Raw genomic sequence first — 21,927 nt, 5'->3', positions numbered from 1 at the left:
TCATTTTCGTCCCCAAAAGCATTTTAGTTGTGTTGAACACTTGTTATTGCATTGCTGTGTTCATTCTGATGTCTTCAGAAATGGATACAACTCCACAAATTGCTGCAGAATGTGGTGTCGCCTTAGCTACAGTTAATTTCATCCTGAAATGATACTTAAAAGATATCCATCACATCCCAGAAAAAAGGAAAATGTGGCTAGAAAAGGAAGACTTCACTGTTTAATTATTAGGAAAAGTAAAATAAATCCGACTATATGCTGTCTACTTAACCCGTGAGTTAATAGCTGTAACTGGGACAGACATTCACATTACAACAGTGTGTCATAAACTTTTGGAAGTTGGGCAAAAGGTTTGTAAGTCATTAAAAAAGCAACTGCTAACCCTGATATGTGCAAAAAAGCTTAATATGGGCAAAATTACAAAGAAACTGGACAGTGAATTAGTGGAAAGTACTTTTTTCCAATGAATCTCATTTCGAGGTTCATGGCCATATGTTACTTATGACCATACAGAATCTGAAAAGTTTCATCAGCTCAACTCCAGCAAGCACCGAAACATCCCCCAAAAGTAATGTTTTGGGGTTGTTTTACACTCAAAGGATCCGAATCATTAATTCCTATCAAGGGAATGATGAATAGTGACAAGTATATTCGCATACTGGAAACTAGACTCTTAATGCAGCTATAGAAATCATTTCCAGATGGCAATGGTATGTTTCAACAAGACCTGACAACATGTTATACATCTCAACCAGAATAATATCCAGGTACACCCCCTGGCCAGGCAACTCACTTGATATGAACCTGATTGAGAACTTTTGGTCAATTTTCAAAAGGAGAATGGTAAAGCTAGATTGTTCTACAAAAGAAAAAATGATTTGTTGCCTCATTCAAATTTGGTTTTGTAATGAAGAAATTAAGATGGTTTGTGGAAATTTAGTGAAATTCATGATCATGTCAAGATGTAAATACAAACAAGGGATATCACATAAATTACTAAGGTACACTGAACATTCATTTTATCTTATATTTGTAGTTTTATACATTCAGTGTGGCTTGTTCAGATTAATTTGCACGCTGCTGTAAGATCAAGTAAAATTTGACAGAGAAGTACAGTTTTAAAACAGTATTTTCTAAGTACTTATTTCGTAATTCCACGAACTATCCACTATTTACAATCATATCAGGGAATTGTGATAAATTGATAATCAAAATCATATAATTCTTCATCTTAATGTCATTTATGTTGTTGTCGTCGTCATTATCATCATCATCATCATCATCATCATCATCATCTTAGAAATTAACTTAGGTTTCTTATATCCATTGGTCTACAGCTGTGTAGGCTGTACGTTATAACAGAGTGAAATATATTACATTTAATAAATAACCTCTTTAAGTTTCTGGAACTGACTTGTGACACTTGAAGATAAAGAAAATCATTCCATTTCTTTCTTTCTCTAATTTACAAATATAAAACTTAATTTGTACCTCTCCTTTCTTAAATCATTTTACGTACTTACTGATTCAGCAAACTTCAATTCTGCAGGGATGTAAATGTATATGTGGAAAATAAATTAATATAATATGGCAATTTAAATAATAAAAATAATGAAAATTCATTAGTCTTTTCTATCGAAAGGGGCAAAAGATCATTCTCAGTATTAATAAAAAGGGCTTAAAAAATTGTAACAATTTGGTCAGTTAAAAACAGAGTATAAAAAATATTGCATTTTAGGCACCAAATGACAGTGTCTACTAAGCCTTCAAGATCTATATGATCCATTTGGCATGACCATAACTACGAAAACAATTTCCCATACAATTTTTGTTTGTTTTTAAAGAAATTAAACACTACTAAAAAAAAAAAAATCTAGATTTAAATACCATATTAACTCCTATATTAACTTCTACTTCAGGCAAAGCAAATAAGCATTAGCTTTTCAATTCATAAATCAAAACGCTATAAATTTTAGTCAACAGAACAATAATGTGAAATATGTCAAGTTTTTTTACAAATCTGGCTTTCAGGTATAGCTCCCTGTAAAGCTGACTCGAATAATTTCAAGAGAAAAACTGTTCCAAGGCCAGGTATCAAACCTGGGACTTTTGGCTAAGCTTGCCAATGCTCTATCGACTGAGCTACCCAGGTTCAATTATTCTCCTTATATCCACATACCTCAAGTAGGTTGGCAGAATGTTAGAGCCCAGCATTGAGTGCACAATTTCTATGTGACTTAGGGCTGATCCACAATAAACTGGGAATGGAAACGAGAAGAGAATGGAAAAATTGTTAAAATATACATATTTAAATGTGAGCATTCAGAATTAACAAGAAGCTTACTGCAGCCCGGGAATAGGAACATGAAGGCTGGCGAACTTTTAACTTTGTCATTCTCCTTTCTGATGAAAGCCTATTAGATTCATTCCGCTGTCATCAAAAAGCTACTTGGTCATCATATATTTTGTTGCAAAGAGGCTGTGACATAATTTCTTCTTCATCCATTGCTTGTAACTAACCCAGAAATTCTATAGAATCAACTTTCAATATCTGCTAGATGTATATGTGACCAGAGCAATGCACGTAGATTGAATTCATAAATATTTCATGCCATAAGTTTTGAAGTTGGTTAACTTGTGTTCATGTTGGCTGGCTTGTACTCATGAGAGAATGTCATTGGTCAAATATACACAAATAACATCAGAATGCGTAATATTGATTTTACATATCGTTATTGATATACATGTCGATATCCAAAGCCATTTCCATTCTCATTTATTGTGAATCACTATCTTCATGTTCTCAGTTTCCCGTTCTCGTTTTATTGTGGACCAGCCTTTACATTTGTGGTTTTCACGGTACTGTTCGATAACACAAAACCACAAATTTAAGTCACACAGAAAGTGTGCACTCAATGCTGGGCTCTGACGTTCGCTCAACCCACTTGAGGTATGTGGATATAAGGGGAATAATTGAGTCAAGGTCTGGTAGAGTTTCTGGGTAGCTCAGTCAGTAGAGCATTGGTGTGCTCAGCCAAAGGTTTTGGATAAAATATACATGTCACATGCAACAGGTCCCTTGAAATTATTCATGTTAAGTTTTTGTTTACTCATCTGAATGGACATTACGAAATATAATAAATTAAAGAGAATTTTTAAACAGAATAAAAGATGTTTAATTTTATGAAATCCAACATAAAAAAATCCAGTACTGCTCTCTATCATGTAACAATTTAACAAGTCATTAACACACGTGTATCTTAATGCTAACATCACAGTCATTTCAAACTATAAATTTACACAAATTCTCATCTATTAATAGTGCTTACTATCACATTTTCTATAATGCATGTTATAATGTCCAATTTACAGTAATATGGGAGTATCATTGCTTAACAAATCAGTATATAAAAAAGGTCAATCTTGGAAGATTTTTTATCACTGTTTTCAATCTGATTTCAGGGAAGTTAACAGGGTTTATAAGACGATGAATTTATGTTACCATGAAGAAGTTAAAATGCTTATCTACCAGAAGTGTTACACTGAGCCTTAAAGAAAACCAACCAGGTTGTCCTCATGCTGCTCAGCTGATGATTCCGGCACAGAATCTGGTGACAAATCCTGTGCTGCACGCGAACCATGCAAGTTTTCATCCGTTAGTGCTTCACTCTACAAAAATACAATTGGGGCAAAAACCAAAATACTTCAAATGCTGCCAACCAATATAAGAGTTACTATGAAGCCAGGATAACTGGGACCACTACTTCGAGGATAAATATACATGCTACATGCAACAGCCACATGGAGAAGTTAGCTGAAAATCATTCACAAATAGCATAAATACCGAAAGCTATACTCGATCTTTGGAAGTACAAAGACAAGCATAACTACTACTATGCTTACATCCTTGAAGAACTGAATATCGCATACAGAAAATGTTAGGTAATGCATTATGAGTATGTATGAGCTGTAAGACTGGAGTCATGTGAATAAGTTCTAACATTTTACCATATTTGAGTAAAATTATGAATTTGATAAGTCTAAATGACACTTCCATGTATCTCACAAATATTGAAACATATTATGCACGATCGTACTATTATGGATTTCATTCTAACAATGGCAATGACCTTGCAACCTGACCTGTTATTGAGAATTCTACGAACTTCAGATTAATCAATATGAAATGAATTAAAATGAATCGTGAAAACTTATTCTGAATTCATAAAAATAAGATAAATACTAGACTGTAACTTTATTTCCAGTGTATAAGAATTAAAAGAAATAACTGAAAGGCTATTTGCATAAGTTTAAGACAAAAGCAGATTTCATGATCTTTAATAGCATTATTTTTCTTTAAAAACTGTGATATCTTCTTTCACTGTCACATTATTCATATCACCTAATAGAACTTTACTAAAGCAATGAAGATAATTTTAGACATTACATTTTAACTTCATATTTAACTAAATGTATGATAATAATCAGTGGCGCTACAGCCCACGAAGGGCCAAGATCTACCAGCCGGCTGCTGACCTCACGGCCACATGCCGAAGCAGTAGTGAACGATCATCCAACCAGAACGGAGGTAGCACGATGAGCACCCCTGCCATTATAACTGGTTTGCGTAACCAGATTTCGCTACCTATTGTAGCTCCCCAAGTGCATCACGATGCTGGGTGGGCACCGGTCCCATAAACTGGCCGAAATTTCATGAGAAAATTTCTTCTCCCATGAGGATCCGAACCAGCGTGCATTTTGTAACGCGAGTCCTAGGCAGGATGCCTTAGACCGCGACGCCATGGCGTGGGACAACTAAATGTATGAACTATTTTTAAAATACAGTATAAATTTATAGAAACCCAAATCCTAAAAAACTGAATGAAGTCAACGCTTGCTTTTAAATTTTTCTCAAATATTCGTGACATCACAGGAAAATGATAATTTAATAAATAATTCTGGATTTTATAAATGTATACAGTTACATTATTCATCAGGCCTGATTAAGATTCAACATTTCTTCCAGCTGAGTAGCACAAATTCGAAAATTTTCAACTAATTACTGTCTGATGATAAACTAAGAATTTGTATTAAAAAATGTAAAGATTTGAGTACACATACTCGATCTATGTGAGAATAAGATGATGTATTTGAAAAGAAAGAAAATGTAGAAAAGCTCTCATACTTACTAAGAAAAACGGCAATAAGATGTGGTCATAGAATTTAACTCCAAACCCAAAGCAGCCAATGCCTACAGGTCATATAATCAGTCTCTCTAATTGACAAAAGCTAATAAACCTTCATAGTTTCTACAACATACAAGCTACTAGTTGGAAAAAGAAAAGAAAAAGTGTAATAGAGATAAATTTTGTGTTTTACAACAATTCCGTTCTTTATGATGTTACTGAAGATATTCCATTGCTTTAGTATGTTTTCTTGAACTGAAGGTGTACATAACATACATTTCAACATTTATTATGCACTCAAATAAAATAAATTTACATTTTCTCCCAACACTATTACATCCCACATCAATTTTTAATTATATAGAAGTAGTAATTAATTAAAAAAAATTAAAATTAAATAACCATTAATAACAGCAACTATTTTTAATATTATTTTACTATTTACGATTATCTGCATTTACAACTGACAGTCATATTAAATCCCCCCCTTCCCTCAAATGACGAGTATGTGATTTTCGCCATTCATTAACACAAGTGTTCCCTCTACGAGTGACACGCTGTAACTGTATATCTTTTTGCTGCAATCGCATTGCCCTTGGTGCTTTATAGGAAGCAATCTACATTGGACCAGACGATGATGATAATTAATGGAGCAATGATGTAATGTTGGTAGGGTAAAAGGGAGTACCCACCACCAAGCACCATCTTTGACCACACAAAATCCACTTGGACATGCCAGGATTCGAATCCAAGTTACCAGCATGGAAAACCAATGCTCTAGCCTTTTGGCTAATGGTGCATCATTCACCACACCAGGGCCCTTAAGTTTACTGCTAATTGCTCTAACTCTAGAGCGTGGCTCATAGATGTCACTAGTGTCAAAAAGTGTAGACCACTTAGTTCGTCACAGACTATCCAGAGTGCACCACAGTACAGGGCCTCCAGGATTTCTACTCATCAGTGAGGGCCGGGATTGTGGTGTGTTTCAACTAGAGATGGCCGATATTTCACAAACCGATATTTTGTCACAGGTATTTTTTTGTCACAGATGAACCTGTGACTGATGACGCGAAATATCTGTGACAAAATATCGCTATCGAAATCTGCTCCGTATTCAGTACTTTATGACCGTTGCAACGTCTGTGACTGATATTTTCTCCTCTACATCGTGAGTTTGCGCATGTGCATGATACAATAATAGCAATCAGGCAGTGGTATTTGATTATTTTTTTGTGACATTTTGTTCAATATTATTTTTTTCAAAGTGACGATGTGTTGCAAAGTAATTAGCGGCATTATAGTAATATAATCATGAATCTAACATTTTGTTTTCATATTTAGTCTGTATATATGCTTTATAAATATTTTATGTATTCCCCGAGATCTTCACATTTTCATATTACTGTGAATTTATATTAATGTGTAAGTATTTTCCACCCAATTTTTACGCAGTAACAATATTTTTTTTTAGTTATACTATTAATTACAAACAGAATAGGCTAGTCACAGGAGCTTACATTATTTTAATAACTTTACCGTCCTGTACTTCTCTCATTTATGTATGATCCAGTTTTAATGTATAGCTCCAACACGAACAATGCATGGTAGTATTAATTAAAATAATTAAACTTAAAATAAAATTATTTTTGTAATAAGTTCTTTACCGGTATGTTGTTTATGGTTATTAACTCTTATGAAATCGCACAGTGCTTCCTAACATAGGTACTTGTGTGGGGTGTTATTTCACCCCAATTAATAGGCCTAATCAATGCTCTAAACTTGATATTTAGTGATTTTTATCTTGATATTGTTAAAATAATCAACTTGCAAGTAATTTTCAACTTTTAAATATAATACTATGGGGTAGTTAGCAAAAATTGTCAATTTTATAAATTCCAAAAAGATTGACATCTAGCAGACACTGCGCCATCAAATCATTCTCATTGCCCTTGCACACTTTTAAAATAGGCCTACATTTACACATAAATGGGATAATTAATTACATTTGAAAATAAGGGGCATCAAACATAAATCATGTTAATTCACTCCGTGTCCTGAACGTTATGTTCTTCCGAACTTTCGAAGCATTTCTCACAAGCCGACAACAATGATGGGCAACTTATTTGGCTAAACTAACTTTGAGATAGTTTCCTTCGTATTCCACTTATACACCTTGCATATACGAATCTGTGACAGGTCAGGTTTGGTTGGTTTAAGCTTTTATTATGCCTAGACATATACAATCAATGACTAAACTAGCGTTGAGGTAGTTCCCTTCGTACTACGCATATACACCTTGCATATACGAATCTGTGACAGGTTAGCTTTGGTTAGTTTAGTATTTGTTATGCCTTGGATATACGATCAACTGCATCTCCTCAAAAAATCAAAGTCGACGACTTTCACTTCCGAAATCACCGAAACTACCTTGGCGCTAGTTTAACCCAAGCAACTGTCTCTCCACAAAAAAAAAAAAAAAAAAAAAATCCTTACAAATGCAACAGTTTTCACATCCGAAATCGCCGAAACTACTTCAACGCTAGTTTCACCATCTTATTATGAATGATATAGTGATTACACGATTAAATAATAATACCATTGGTTACCAATACTTTATCTTGTGTAAAATTCTGTCTGAACAACCGTTTTGTTTTGTAATTATTTTCCATTGTTTTTCCGAATACATATGTTTCGTTAATTTTTAGTATTATGATGTTAATGCACGACTTAGAATAATTTATCCATTATATTATATACAATAAAAAGGATCAATTTTTAAAACGATTAGGATAATCACATAACCTCAATTTCTCCATATCCACCTACATTAAAAAATTATCAATTGATTCTATATCTACAATCAATTACGATATAACGTCTTGGTATATGAGGTTAACTTTTTACATGTTACTGTTCAGTTAGATTAGTATTTATTTGTTAATAGTACATGTACATAAGTTATTTGTTGGATTTTCCCATATAAACCACTTATGTGTGGCGTGTATAGAGAAATCGTATTCACATTGCACTGCTCTTCAATATTTCCTGTTAATTTTTATTGGTGTGACAAAATATCGGTGTAATTCATGCATATTGTGCTTACTTATCGATATAAAATATCGGTGTGACAAAATCACAAGTAAAAGTCACAGATATTTAATTGTCACAGTCACAGTTGTCACAGATACTTGAAAATATCGTTTAAGCTCAACTCTAGTTTCAACCCATGCAAGTGGAACTGGTTCAGAAAAATACATTAAATTCCACCCAAATAAAATTATCAGTAATTTTCACAGGTGTTCAAGAACTGCGAGGGAATCCTATGCTAGCCTCAGGCATAGAAGCACAGCTGTGAAGGAGCAGTTCTCCAAGGACACAGACTCTACCAGCTCGCTCAACATAATATAGATCGAAACTGGTAAATTGTAATTTTCTCAGACAAGTTCATGTTTTCTTCGGAGAATGATGGCCAGGTACGAATTTTTCGGCTCACAGGAACCCAATGCAATGCAAAATACGTGAAAGAGTGTGCACGTTCTGGTTGCATTTCTGTGTCTGTGTGTGGGTAGATATCCTTGCATGAATCATATATCTTCATAGGACAGATGGTTGGATGGACACTGTCCAGTTTTATCTCCATATTTTAAGAGATATCATGGTCCCTTCAGTGTGACAAATGTATCCCGATGGGATTATTCTTTTCCAGCAAGATCAATTGCCAATCCATAAGGTAGGGATTGTCTAACATTGGCTGGCCGATTGATGACAATGAGGTGGAGATGCTGGATTTGCTTTCTTGTGGAGTCGATCTCAGCTCCAACGAAAATGTGCGAGTGGAAGTGATATGCATCATAGCCGAAAACTGGTCGATCCAACCCTACACCTAATGATACTCTATGAGATATTGTACTATGTCTGGGAAGAGTGGTCAAGGCAAATGCTATGCAGCTGGACTTGTCAGATTCCTGCCTGACAGAATGACAAATGAGAGGCACTGGAGGCAATACTGAACACTAGTCCAATATGACGCCCAGTCAAACAGTCTTTTTTCAGAACATCTCATTAACATTATTGGCCAGTTGTAGAAAACAAATATGTAACTAATATAATGTTAAACACATATCTATGAACAGTGAATGAACTGCAAAATATCAAAGTATATTGGCTTCTCTGTGGACATGAACCCCCTCATAAGCATCATCTCCTCAGCCCACTGTTTAACCAAATCAGCTATTTCAGCACGTTGGAAAGTAGTGTTGTATTCACATATAGTTGTTCCCCAGTGAGCCTGAAGTAATATTTGAAGCAACAGTTTTCTAATCAGTATAATCACACATTACGAAATATTCGGCTCTATTGCTTATTTTGCACCATATATATATATATATATATATATATATATATATATATGCCACAATGCAGAAACGAAAATTGTAAGAGTACATAAAAAGTGTGAAATTTACTTTGCAACTGTACAGCCTGGTGGGCCAATCAAATGTCACTGGTAAATTTTTCTTTCCACAAGATACACATCTGTATTTATATTAACAATGAAATTTGTAACACAGTGTGGTGTTTATTACGAAAATCTGATTTATGATCTACAAGAAACAAACATTTCAAAGAACTTAAGATACAATAATTACTTATTCATTGAGTTGTAAGGCATGAATTTACAGAACTGAGCATCAGATACGATTTTTAAAATTTATTAAAAAAAGGAAAATGATGTCTACAGAATTATTTTAAGTTACATATCGTTTTGGATATCAGAATTTACTTTTTATGGAATTATAATTCTTGGAGTAAAGATCACCATCTCGTTCCAACTTAAAGTGACAACACGATATTTCAAGGTTAAATACATCTACTGTTGGTGACTCAGGAGAAGACGAGCGCGGAGTGAGGAAAAGGATAGTAACAGATAATGTTACAACAGTGCAATACTTGTACTATTAGTAGGAGAAATGATGTTTCCGCTTACTAGCAGTTACAAGTATTTCACGTGTCGTCGTAACGTTATCTGTTCACCACCCTTTCTCCTCACTCCGCACTCGTCTTCTCCTGAGTCACCAACTTATACTATCATTATCAAAGAGAAAGAAACTTGCTGTCCTGTAGTGACGAAGATATTTCCAGCATTTAAAACAATGTGCTGTTTGAAACAACAGAAACTGTTATTTCCTTTCCATGCTATGTCCCAGAAATTACTATTTTCTTAATGAAGAATCAGGGGCAAACCTCTTCATAATTCTGAGTGTATCCTTATTGATATTATGCATTTTTAACAAATCTAGATTATTAGTAGGCTGCATCAATAACAATTCTTTAAGAGAAGATAAAGAAATTCCAGAATCTCATTTCCATGCTCTTGAGCACTAAAATGTGAGATGAATTAAGATGTGATATCTTCAGACTGACGAACTTTATTGTATGGAAGAGTTGAAGTCAGAGTTTTACGAAAAGCACTCCGAAAAATGACTATCACATAAGAGACACACCTATTATAAACTTGAAAGTGTAGAGTATTAGTAAAGTATACCGGAAAAACCACTACATCTACATACATTATAGTATAATGTGTTAGTAAAATACCTACCAAACAGCCATTCCAATACACAGGGTTCTTATCTACAGGTTACTCAAGCATGCTCTAACTCTAAATGAAGTACAGACTAAACCAAACACCAGAACATTGAACCATGGTTGGATGCTTGCTACACATAACATAACCATGCCTTTCTACTTGAATATTCTCATACATAAACATCAATACCCTAAAAATTAATGCACTACAATTTCACATGAAACTACTTACAGGGCCATAAAAAAATCACGATTAAATTCATGAACATTACTTATATGAAGAACTTTGTGGAGCAAATCAATATAATAAAAATGAACAGTAACTTCAGTTACTTTCAATTAAACATTCACTTATACAGAGTATTATCTTCTATATTTTACGTTCTGGAATGTATTTGAGCCATTAAAACTTTGATTTTGTTACTAGAGCACAATATAACTTTAGGAACAAAATTATAGCACTGAAATGTCTCAACACAAAATTAAACGCAATTTTATCATGACCCTATAATACAGAGCTTCTATCATAATGTACTGACTGCTGGCACAGTGTTTTGCTTCTTAGTGGCTGGGCATGTCACAGCAGGCCACACTCATGTGTTAATCCTACTACTTAAAACGTGTATAAAATCATACTTTATAGAAGAAGCTGTAAATGTTGTCTTCCCTTGGCTAAACAGATGTTGTATCGGGAAAACAAATTCTGATTGACATGACAAAGTTCAACTACTGTAATGTTTCTGATTTTATTTCTTCTACTGGTGTGTATATATATTTGTATCAACAAAGCCGCCCTAACCTCACAATAATTAAAATGCTCAATTTAAACAATGAAGAGTAGACAAACTGTGTTCTACTGGTAAAGGTAAAAGGTAAAGGTATCCCCGTAACATGCCATGAAGGCACTTGGGGGGCATGGAGGTAGAGCCCCATGCTTTCCATGACCTCGGCACTAGAATGAGGTGGTGTGGTCGGCACCACGCTCTGACCGCCTTTTACCCCCAGGAAAGACCCGGTACTCAATTTTATAGGAGGCTGAGTGAACCTCGGGGCCGTTCTGAAAGTTTGGCAACGAGAAAAAATCCTGTCACCACCTGGGATCGAACCCCGGACCTTCCAGTCTGTAGCCAGCTGCTCTACCAACTGGTACATACGATATTTAACCTCACAATAATTAAAATGCTCAATTTAAGAACAATGAAGAGTAGACAAAATGTGTTCTACTGGTACATACGATATTTAACCTCACAATAATTAAAAATACTCAATTTAAAAAAAATGAAGAGTAGACAAAATGTGTTCTACTGGTACATACGATATTTAACTTCACAATAATTAAAATGCTTAATTTAAGAACAATCTACCTTCGTAGTGTATCCAGCTATTTGCTGACAACACGTGTTCCACTATGTGGAAGGAGACCCATTAATTGCCCATATTGACTTAATGGAATCGGCCTGAACAATAACCTAGTGTCCAATATCTACCTTCTTGTGGTGCAGCTGTTACCATTTTGCTTATGCAAAATAAACTAACGGGATGGGCTACCCACCAAATAGCACTGGTCAGCTTGGTAGGCTTATGACCGAGACTGATCCTTTCTCTTTTCTAATATCAGCCACCCTTTTCTTTCCTTTTGCTCTTTCCTATCCAGCCTCCCTTGATTAACTCTTATTCTTTTCGTCTCTGATGGTATTAGAGCATTTGAGGCCTAGGAGATTATTTCCTCTAACCTTTTCCTCTATATCTATCAACACTTAATAAACCCTCGTAGGTACTCACCTAGTGATGGTGAGGTAGCTTCAATTTAAGAACAATGAAGAATATACAAAATGTGTTCTACTGGTACATACGATATTTAACCTCACAATAATTAAAATGCTCAATTTAATAACAATGAAGAGTAGACGAAATGTGTTCTATTGGTATATACGATATTTAACCTCACAATAATTAAAATGCTTAATTTAATAACAATGAAGAGTAGACAAAATGTGCTCTACTGGTACATACGATATTTAACCTCACAATAATTAAAATGCTCAATTTAAGAACAATGAAAATAGACAAAATGTGTTCTACTCATAAAAAAAGGACAGATTATTCGTCTAGCGCTAACAGCATACCAAACTCCACATTTCCTATTATGAAGAGGGATTTCTTGTACACGATGTGGATTTTCAGAAAACCAATAACGAGTGTTCTGATTGTTTACACGACCAGTCAGGTGGAACCACGCCTCGTCTGAAAACAACATGAGTTGTGGGTTGATTAAATATTTAATCACTAACGAGAAAAACCACTCACAATAACGCACCCATGCTACTGGAACACCTTGTTGTAAACAATGGACACTTGCACACTTGCTATACTTCAGTTTTAACAATTTTGTTGCTTTATGTGCAGAAGAAACTCAAACACCCATCTGTTGTGCTAATTTCGGGAGTGATTTTGTTGGCGACTGTTCAAGATGTGTGCCAATTTGGTCTAATTTGTCCTCTGTTACAATTGTACGTTTCCGCGTGTTTTTTGTTTTGCATTGAACCAGTAGATTTACTCTGTGAAAAGATTTATTAAATCTACATACTTAGACTTCAACAAACAAAATTTGATAACACAATCTCAAGGGAAAAAATGGAACTCTCTGCATCATAATCCACAGTTGATTCCCGATTTACCACGCAAATCGTCTGTAGCTGCATTTAGATTGGCAACAGGCCATGACTGTTTGGCCAAGCATCTGCACAGAATTGGAATATATCAGTCCCCTAACTGTCCATTGTGCAACTCAAATCAAGAAATGGATTCAGAATATCTCAAAATCTGTGCGTCAGTGGCTAACCATGAAATCTGTGGTGTTTGGGTAAAGGGAGATAAGTCATAAAAATGAGTTCGGAGACAAATGAAAATTAAACTTGGAACCCTTATTACAAATACTTTTCTACACAAATAAAACACATCAACTGCTAGTATTCTTTGATTTTTGCACATCCACTTGTATAATTTAACTTGTGTGTTCATCTGGGGAACAAAATTCCACCTGGACAAAAAAAAATGACTTATACCCCTTTACCCGAACACCACAGAAATATCTTTGAAAAATATTGGAGTGCAAGAGGTCAAATGACTTTATTATCAAATGCCTGGCATTAGAAAACAACAACAGATTCAAATCTGTTCATAAAATCATGAACTGCAGTTCTCGAAGGAGACAAATGACCAGGGAACGTCTGAATAAATTCCGTATGAACACGATGAGCTGATTCATATTTATAATAAAATTTAAACACAAAAAAATGCACTGCTCTAGAGTCAGCAGTCTATCTTCGTGAATGAATGTATACTGCCACAAGAGAATGGGATATTTATACTGGGGAAGTGCTGCTTGCTGCAGCTGAGAAGCAACATACTGCGCCAACGGTCAATACATATAATAGAAGTCCTGTACAATAACTTGATTGTCAATATGAAAACTTTCCAGATATTTATATTAGCTCTTAATCAGTATCATTGAAATTAATTACGTTACTCAAATCTACTCATTCCCACTTGCAAAACATAACATAAAAATAAATAACCATCACATTCATTAAACGAAAGATGTATGCATACAATGTCTAGCAAATCAATGTATTGTATGTGAAGCACTGCAACACAATGAAAAGGTTTGACAACCATTAACATAAACAATAAAAATAAATAAATACAATTAAATACATAAATAAATGTAGCTATTCTTAAAAGTTTTTCAAAGTAGATTCAGAAAGTTGAACATTTGACAAAGGTGTAAAATGAAATTAACATGTGAAGTCCAGAGAAACTATGTATTAAAAAAAAAAAAAAAAAAAAAAGGAAGGAGGGAAGAAGATAAACAGAGGAGGAAATAACGACATTTAATACTAGCTACAACATGTATCCTAGTCTTATGAATGTGATGATTAATTATACGCTACCAACAGAATCAAGTTAACTGTGAAAAAATAAGTTACGTTTTGTTTCAATTGGTCCTTAAGCCATGTGAGATAAAACTGCAGGTCTGAACGGTCCATCAGTTCTTGACTCCAGCAAGCAATCTTAGCAATTATTCTTGATGTCATGTTCATAATGAAGCCATCTGGGCGGTTTAGAAGATTTAGGAATGGACCCCACACTGATTCTCGCTTCTTTGAAGAATGCTCACGGAATATTTCAACACGTGAATGATCTTCCTGAAATTTAATTAACAATAATAATCAAAACCTATAAGCAGTGCATTAAATACCTATCTATGATTGTTACAATTAATAGGCTACCACTGCGTTTCACGTTCTAAAAGTTCTGACCTTACTATGCCGCTTTACTATGTAGTCACTTATACTTGAATTGTAAACCTAGTTAAGTATATACTCAGTATTATTCATAATACAGTATTATTTTATTTCATATCTTACAGTATTTTAAATAAATTACTGCAAAGCATCACAGGGTGCAAAGTCATTATTTCCACCCTATTTACTAGTTATTGTGTATTTTCATTGCAGTCTCTCTCCTTTCGCCTCTCATGGACTTTTTTTTAGAAAATATATCTCCATCTTAAACACATGGCACTACAGGCAATCAGTGGAAGCAATATATGAAGATAACAATTATAAACTATGTTATCAAGTTTGTGACCACTATGATAGGTATACTTATAACGTTGCAAGATTTTACATGCATGCTCAATGAAAATGAACCTCAGTTACATGTGTATCCATGACATTCAAATGACATCTAAGAAAGAATCAATTCATAGTTTGCATTACTTTCCCATTACTTTGTGTAGCAATGGCAAAGGAAGCTTTTAACAGAAAAAGAAGCATTTTCTGCGAACCTCTGAAAAAAAAAAAAAAAACCAACTAAGGAAGAGGTTAGTGAAGTGCTTTGTATGCAGTGTGGCATTGTACAGGACAGAAATGTTGCGATGAAGTGAAGAGAAAAGACTAGAAGTATATGAAATGTGAAAATGGGAAGAATGGATCATGTGAAATGGACAGACAGAACAAGAAATGAAACTGTGCTAGAAAGAGTGGGTGAAGAAAGAATAATGCTGAAACTGATCAGGAAGAGAAAAAGAAATTGGCTTGGCCACTGTCTACTGAAGATGCACTGGAAGGAATGGTGAACAGAAAAAAAAGTTCGCAGCAGAAGAAGATACCAGATGATAGACAACATTAACATACATGAACATATGTGAAGACAAAGAGGAAGGCAAAAATAGGAAAGATAAGACAATGCTAGGTTTGAAGTAAAAGACCTACACTTAGACGAAACACTATGTATGAATGAATGCATGAATGAATGAATTAACAAAATTGTAACTATTATTTTAGGAAGTTTATGTTAATAGCATGTAAGGTTCATGAAAACATAATTTTAGCATCAATACAAACACATTTCTAATTAATGTATAATGGACTGACTTCATATTTTTTAACATTAACACGTTATGTAATTCTGTTTTAAATCACAAAGCTTCCATTAGAAAGATATCTGATCTGAAACATATTTCAGCAGGAAATAGGTAACTTATTTCTGAATTATTAATTTTAATATTATGCCTATATGTAATTGAAATGACTTGAAAAATAAATGAGAAGAAAACCACAACAGTTCTTTCCAAGCAAAATCATCATTCTGCGCTATTACAATCAAGTATACTTTCCGAAATGTTAATATCTACAGAATAAAGATGAAAATTTTATATAACAGATCCTTCAAAATAAAGAAGTTGATTTGATTGATATATAAAGACGAACAAAATCTGGGACAAAAGGATATACACAAACTAGGTACTCACGTTTGGTATCATGAACCTGCAAAAATGAATTCCAGTTGAAATATCTAAATCGGTATGTATTTTTTTATTTCAGAATCACAATACTTTTATTTTACCCCATATGAAGAAATAAATAACATAACCTATTATAATATTTCTTTTCAATTTTCTAATACTAAAGGAACTCATATTAATTTTATTATTCAACAATCATCATCGTTATCTTCCTACTATATTATATCTTGTAAGAACTGTTGCACTCTACAAGAAATTTTCCACCCATCTCTTCATAGAACGGTCCAATGATCTTCTCCCATTTGGTCGATAGTTCAAAATTTCCTTTGGTTTCTGATTTGGACATTCTGTTCATTTAACAATACCAAACTCAAATATTACATAAGAACTCAATGAGTAATGCCTAATGAAGTGACAATGACTATACTTATTACACGTAAGCAGAGTCATATATATATATATATATATATATATATATATATATATGATTACCTACCAGATTTTGCACTGCTAATAGTACAGTAATATCAGATATTTAATGTTCATAGGGATTGACATATGCATATGTAAAACAAATTTAAGCCACCGGCATAGCTCAGACATTAGCTTGTTTGCCTGCTGATCCACTTGCACTTGGACATGGGTTTGATTGTCACTTGGGCTGATTACCTGATTGGGATTTTCCGAGGTTTTCCTCAACCGTAAGCTGAATGTCAGGCAAATTGTCGGCCTCATCTCACCAAATAACATCTCATTATCACCAATTTCATTGATGCTGTAGTTAATACAGTGTCGTCAAATAAACAAGTAAAAAGAAAATAAATTATTGATTGATACAAAGTCACAATAAAAGAATATTAATCTGACTTCATTTATTATAATCTTCTATAGTGAAAAGGGAAAAAAGTCGGCCTGAGTAGCGTAGTTGGTATAGTGCTGGTCTTCTATGCTCAGGTTCTGGGTTCAATCCCGGCCCAAGTCGATGGCATTTAAGTGTGTTTAAATGCGACAGACTCATGTCAGTAGATTTACTAGCATGTAAAAGAACTCCTGTGGGACAAAATTCCAGCATACCGGTGACGCTGATATAACCTCTGCAGTTGCAAGCATCGTTAAATAAACCATAATTTAAATTTAAAAGGAAAAAATTATTCCAATTAGGCCTACTTGCTGTAAATAAGTGAAGACTTGAGAATATAATTAAATCGTTGACAACTTCACAGTATTAAGTCTCCAGTGTACAACATTTTACCTTCAGCAATACAACACGACACAAGAGTATTATGTAATCATCACTTAAATTGCATGTAAGAGCGAAAGAAATAATTACATGCCACATTGCAGATCAAAGATAAAACTGAACACCTACACAATTCAGATCCATTTCTACAGTGTAAGCAAGAAGTCCGGGCACCCTAATATTTATTCAGTATTGACAATGAATGTTGTTACTTCAATAGGTAGTTGAGTTGGCAGTAGCATTCATTTGGCTCTTGGCTTAGGTAGGCAGGCAACACTGCATTCAAGATCTGGTATGATTTCCATCTTGGTTGAGAAATTATTTGAAGAAGACAATTTCAAGAGTACAATACTAACTAGGCCTAATTATGTCATTCTAACTGAAGTTTAAAAACGAGTGTACTTTATTATAATTAATGTTCAACAGTGGCATAGCGTCAATGTAAGCTATAAAGCTTAGCTTCCCCAGTTAATAATAATTTCATAATAAACCTGCAGTTTATGGAGAAAACTATTTATTAATTTTAATAAATTTATATTTACGCGTTAAATATTGTGATGTGGCAGCTCAGGATGATTTGTGATGCAGCAGTAAACAAGAAGCCTGCACACACCAGCTTCCAAGCAGACTGGTTTCTTCTGTGTAATCCACCCCACAGATTTTCCATCCCTTTCTAACTAAACTATCCTGGTCGCAAGGTTCGCAAGAAGCTAGCTTTAACATTGAAAATAAGTAGTTTCCGAGTTATCCCCTTTCGTCAGTTGTCTTCAGTTGAAGTGTTAGTGTGCATTGTGGCTGATATAATAAATAATGAGCGAAATAACAGTTCCTGACACTAATTTACTTGAATTTTTTTAGGGCAATTGTATTATCAAGACTGACTTACGAACAAAAGTGTGATTTAAAAAACAAATGACCGACTCCCTTGCTGTCAATGAAGGACACAACCAAAAGACAGACGCATACTTACGTAATGATACTAATATTGTGATTTCTCTAAGTATGACAGGGAGTGAGCGAATGTTATACGTATACATGTCTATTTGTTAGAGATATGTGTAAACCGTGAAATTATATTTTACTACGTACCATTTGAGGTCATGCCTTATTGGTGTTACTTACAATGTTCCAACCAATCTTCGACTGCTGACTTGACATTGACTACTATTTATTTTAAGACTGTATTTTTGTAATACGTTTTCTCATATTGCATGAAAGACAACTTGAGTTAGCTTCCCCTGCTCAAAATTTCATGCTACGCCACTGATGTTCAGTATCATTAAATCAGGCTTTTCTATAGCATATGACACTGAATCTTCCAACTTGAATTTTTCTAAGTTATCCGGTGCGGGAATCTGTGACAGGTTAGGTTAGATTAGCTTAGTTTAGGCTATCTGTATGCCTTGTACATACGAATCTGTGACTGGTTAGGTTAGTTTAGTTTTTTGGTATGCCTTGCATATACTAAGTAAAGTGAAATGTGAGTTTCACGTTGTATTTTCAAGTGTTCTATCTTTTCATTTAACGTGTTAAATAATCACTTTTATGTTATCTACACCGATCATTCTTTCCAATTTTTCCTATTTTCTAACATGTTTTCAAGTCAACTGACGTCCTATACGAATTCTTCACATTTCAAATTACCTCCTCTCTGAAAATTAGACCATTTTCCCACTTTTTTCGCCAAAAAAATCTTCAGTGTCATGTGCTATAGAAAACCCTTAAATCATCCTACATATTTCATATTTATTATAGGCCCTATATTTAAAACAAACCTGGAGCATGTCATCAATCATAATGAGAATGTATTGGATAGTTTGATCCTTCGACACATGTCCGAGTAAGTTGAGAAAGGTTTTCGCACACTGATTACGATTATCTCGAAGTAACGCCTCTCGACCTGCAGCATCAGCATTGTCAAATGCAACAATGAAACTGTAGTCCTCTTGAGAAATCATCTGTGACCTACAAATTATATTAAACATATTAAAAGCAAGTTCTTCTTCCCTATTCCTTTCAAGGGATTAATTTAGTACCAATATAGCCTAAATGAGAATAGTAGGCTATCTAACATTGCTATAATTATACCATATATTTGTAAATACAAATACTACGTGAAATGGTCTGTACATTTTCACAACTTACAAAAAATTGGATTAAGAAATAAGCACCTTATGACTGACTGGGCTTATTTTAAATGATTTAGGCCTACTTATTCAAGAATATTTTTATTAATTTTTTTCATATAAAGTTTCAACAATGACATATGTAGCTAGGGCCTAATGCCTCGAATTCTGCACTTTAACCCAGGAATATTCAATGCATCTTCCAATTAGTCACTGCTTAGAATTTTCACAAGATACAGTAACCCCAACGAAAAATGAATACTAGTTCTAACGAGTTACAAAAACAAAATATTAAATGTAGGCTATATGAATATAATAACCCAATCGTACTTACTGTAGATATGACTGCCAGTTGACTCGTTGGGTTCGAATTTCTGTTGCTTGCTGCTGCAACACACTTGTTGCAGCCAACATATCTACAGAAATAAAACATTGGGATCCAAACATTGATTTGCACATATTCCTATCATTATTTGAAACTAGCGTACGGAAGTTCAGATGACTGTAATGTATTTTTGGCCCAGGGAAAATACTCTTTCACGAAAATATTACCACAGTTCACTGAAGTACAGCCTTAACGCCTTAAAAATTAAACTTCATCGCCACAAAAAAGAGCCCTTATAAATTCGACGACTTTCACTTCCAAAATCACCTGAAGGATCTTAACTTCCCGTGCGCTAGTTTAGCCAAAACTCGTTAATATAATCAGTATCAATATATCTATAAAAAGTGAGTAAGTCATTCTAACATATGACAAATTTACAAACATGAAAAAGGTTATGGAGAACCAGCAATATGCTGCATAATTGAAATCTAGGCCAAATTTCCATTACTATGAAATTATAAATGTAACCAACATTAGCAACTATAAAAACCACACAGGATTACTTTTATTTCAACAAGAATTGTTAATTTAACCTACTTCCATTTAGCTACTAAGTTAGAACGTCTACTTTGATGCATACCAATTTTCTCATCTGGTAACGCTGGTATCATAGACTTCACATTAAAATCTGTATTCGCCATTCTGACGACTATTTGGTTCACCTATAGAGATATAATTGAATCTTAAAGTAAAAGTTTATTCACTATCCATTCATCCGCAACACACTACTTCAATTCACAGCAGACAGATCTTGTGATCTCCTTAATCAATTTTGCCAACATAGCAGTTGAACTTTCAATTTGTATGGAAATTAATATTTCAATTTTACTTCTTATGTATTATTTAATTTGACTTATGATCATTGAAATTATATACTAAACTTATATTTCGGAGCATTATAATACACATTTACAAATTAAAAAGACTAATGTTAATTTAGTGTATCTTTTCATAGTTACCGATAGTGGTTAAAACCGCGAATTTTGAAATAGCTTCTTTGGTGAGTAAAAGCTCGTCATGCAACGAAATATAACGTGTATCTTTATTGCCATGTTTTATAACATCTTCAGTATGTTATCCGATACTGTGAATAACTATTTTTTATTAACTTCTTTGTCATGCCATATCACAGTCTACTATATACAGTCACGAAGCTTGAGTTTTGAGGGTGCTAGAAACAATAGACTATGCCGGTACTATTTCGCATTGTCTGTAATGAGGCGATATTAGCAATCCTAGTGGTGAGCAACTATCTAATGTTATATATTTACTACGTATTGACCTTCGTGACTGTATATACTAGACTGTGCTAGTACCACAGTCTAATATATACAGTCACGAAGGTCAATACGTAGTAAATATGCATCCATAGATAGATGCTAAACACTAGGATCGCTAATATCCCCTCATTACAGACCATAGACAAATAACAGAGTAACAGACAATGCGAAATAGTACCGGCACAGTCTATTGTATCTAGCTTCGAGCATTAAATGTTCGAAGGTATCTAGCACCCTCGCAACTCAAGCTTCGTGACTGTATAGTCACAAAGCTCAATACATAGGGAATATGCATCCAATGAGAGTTGAACT

General features: G+C 34.1%; 1 protein-coding gene across 2 annotated transcripts in view; it reads right to left on the bottom strand.

The window, feature by feature from the left end:
- Window positions 1–21,107, bottom strand: part of VhaSFD (V-type proton ATPase subunit VhaSFD) — a 36,705-nt gene extending 15,598 nt beyond the window's left edge. Inside the window, exons 1-5 of one of the 2 annotated variants that reach the window (XM_069849595.1) lie at window positions 20,916–21,107; window positions 20,285–20,366; window positions 19,600–19,789; window positions 14,762–14,980; window positions 3,565–3,669 (exon numbers count right to left, since the gene is read on the bottom strand). In XM_069849595.1, coding sequence (XP_069705696.1) covers window positions 3,565–3,669; window positions 14,762–14,980; window positions 19,600–19,789; window positions 20,285–20,366; window positions 20,916–20,976 — 657 coding nt within the window. In that variant the 5' untranslated portion in view covers window positions 20,977–21,107. The remainder of the gene's footprint in view (window positions 1–3,564; window positions 3,670–14,761; window positions 14,981–19,599; window positions 19,790–20,284; window positions 20,367–20,915) is intronic. The other variant, XM_069849596.1, reaches the window with a different exon arrangement.
- Between the last annotated feature and the right edge of the window lie 820 nt (window positions 21,108–21,927).

Source organism: Periplaneta americana, chromosome 16 (genome assembly GCF_040183065.1).
Source record: "Periplaneta americana isolate PAMFEO1 chromosome 16, P.americana_PAMFEO1_priV1, whole genome shotgun sequence".
Taxonomy (NCBI): domain Eukaryota; kingdom Metazoa; phylum Arthropoda; class Insecta; order Blattodea; family Blattidae; genus Periplaneta; species Periplaneta americana.
The sequence above is the reverse complement of the archived record's forward strand: the minus strand, read 5'-3'. Positions and strand labels throughout refer to the sequence as shown.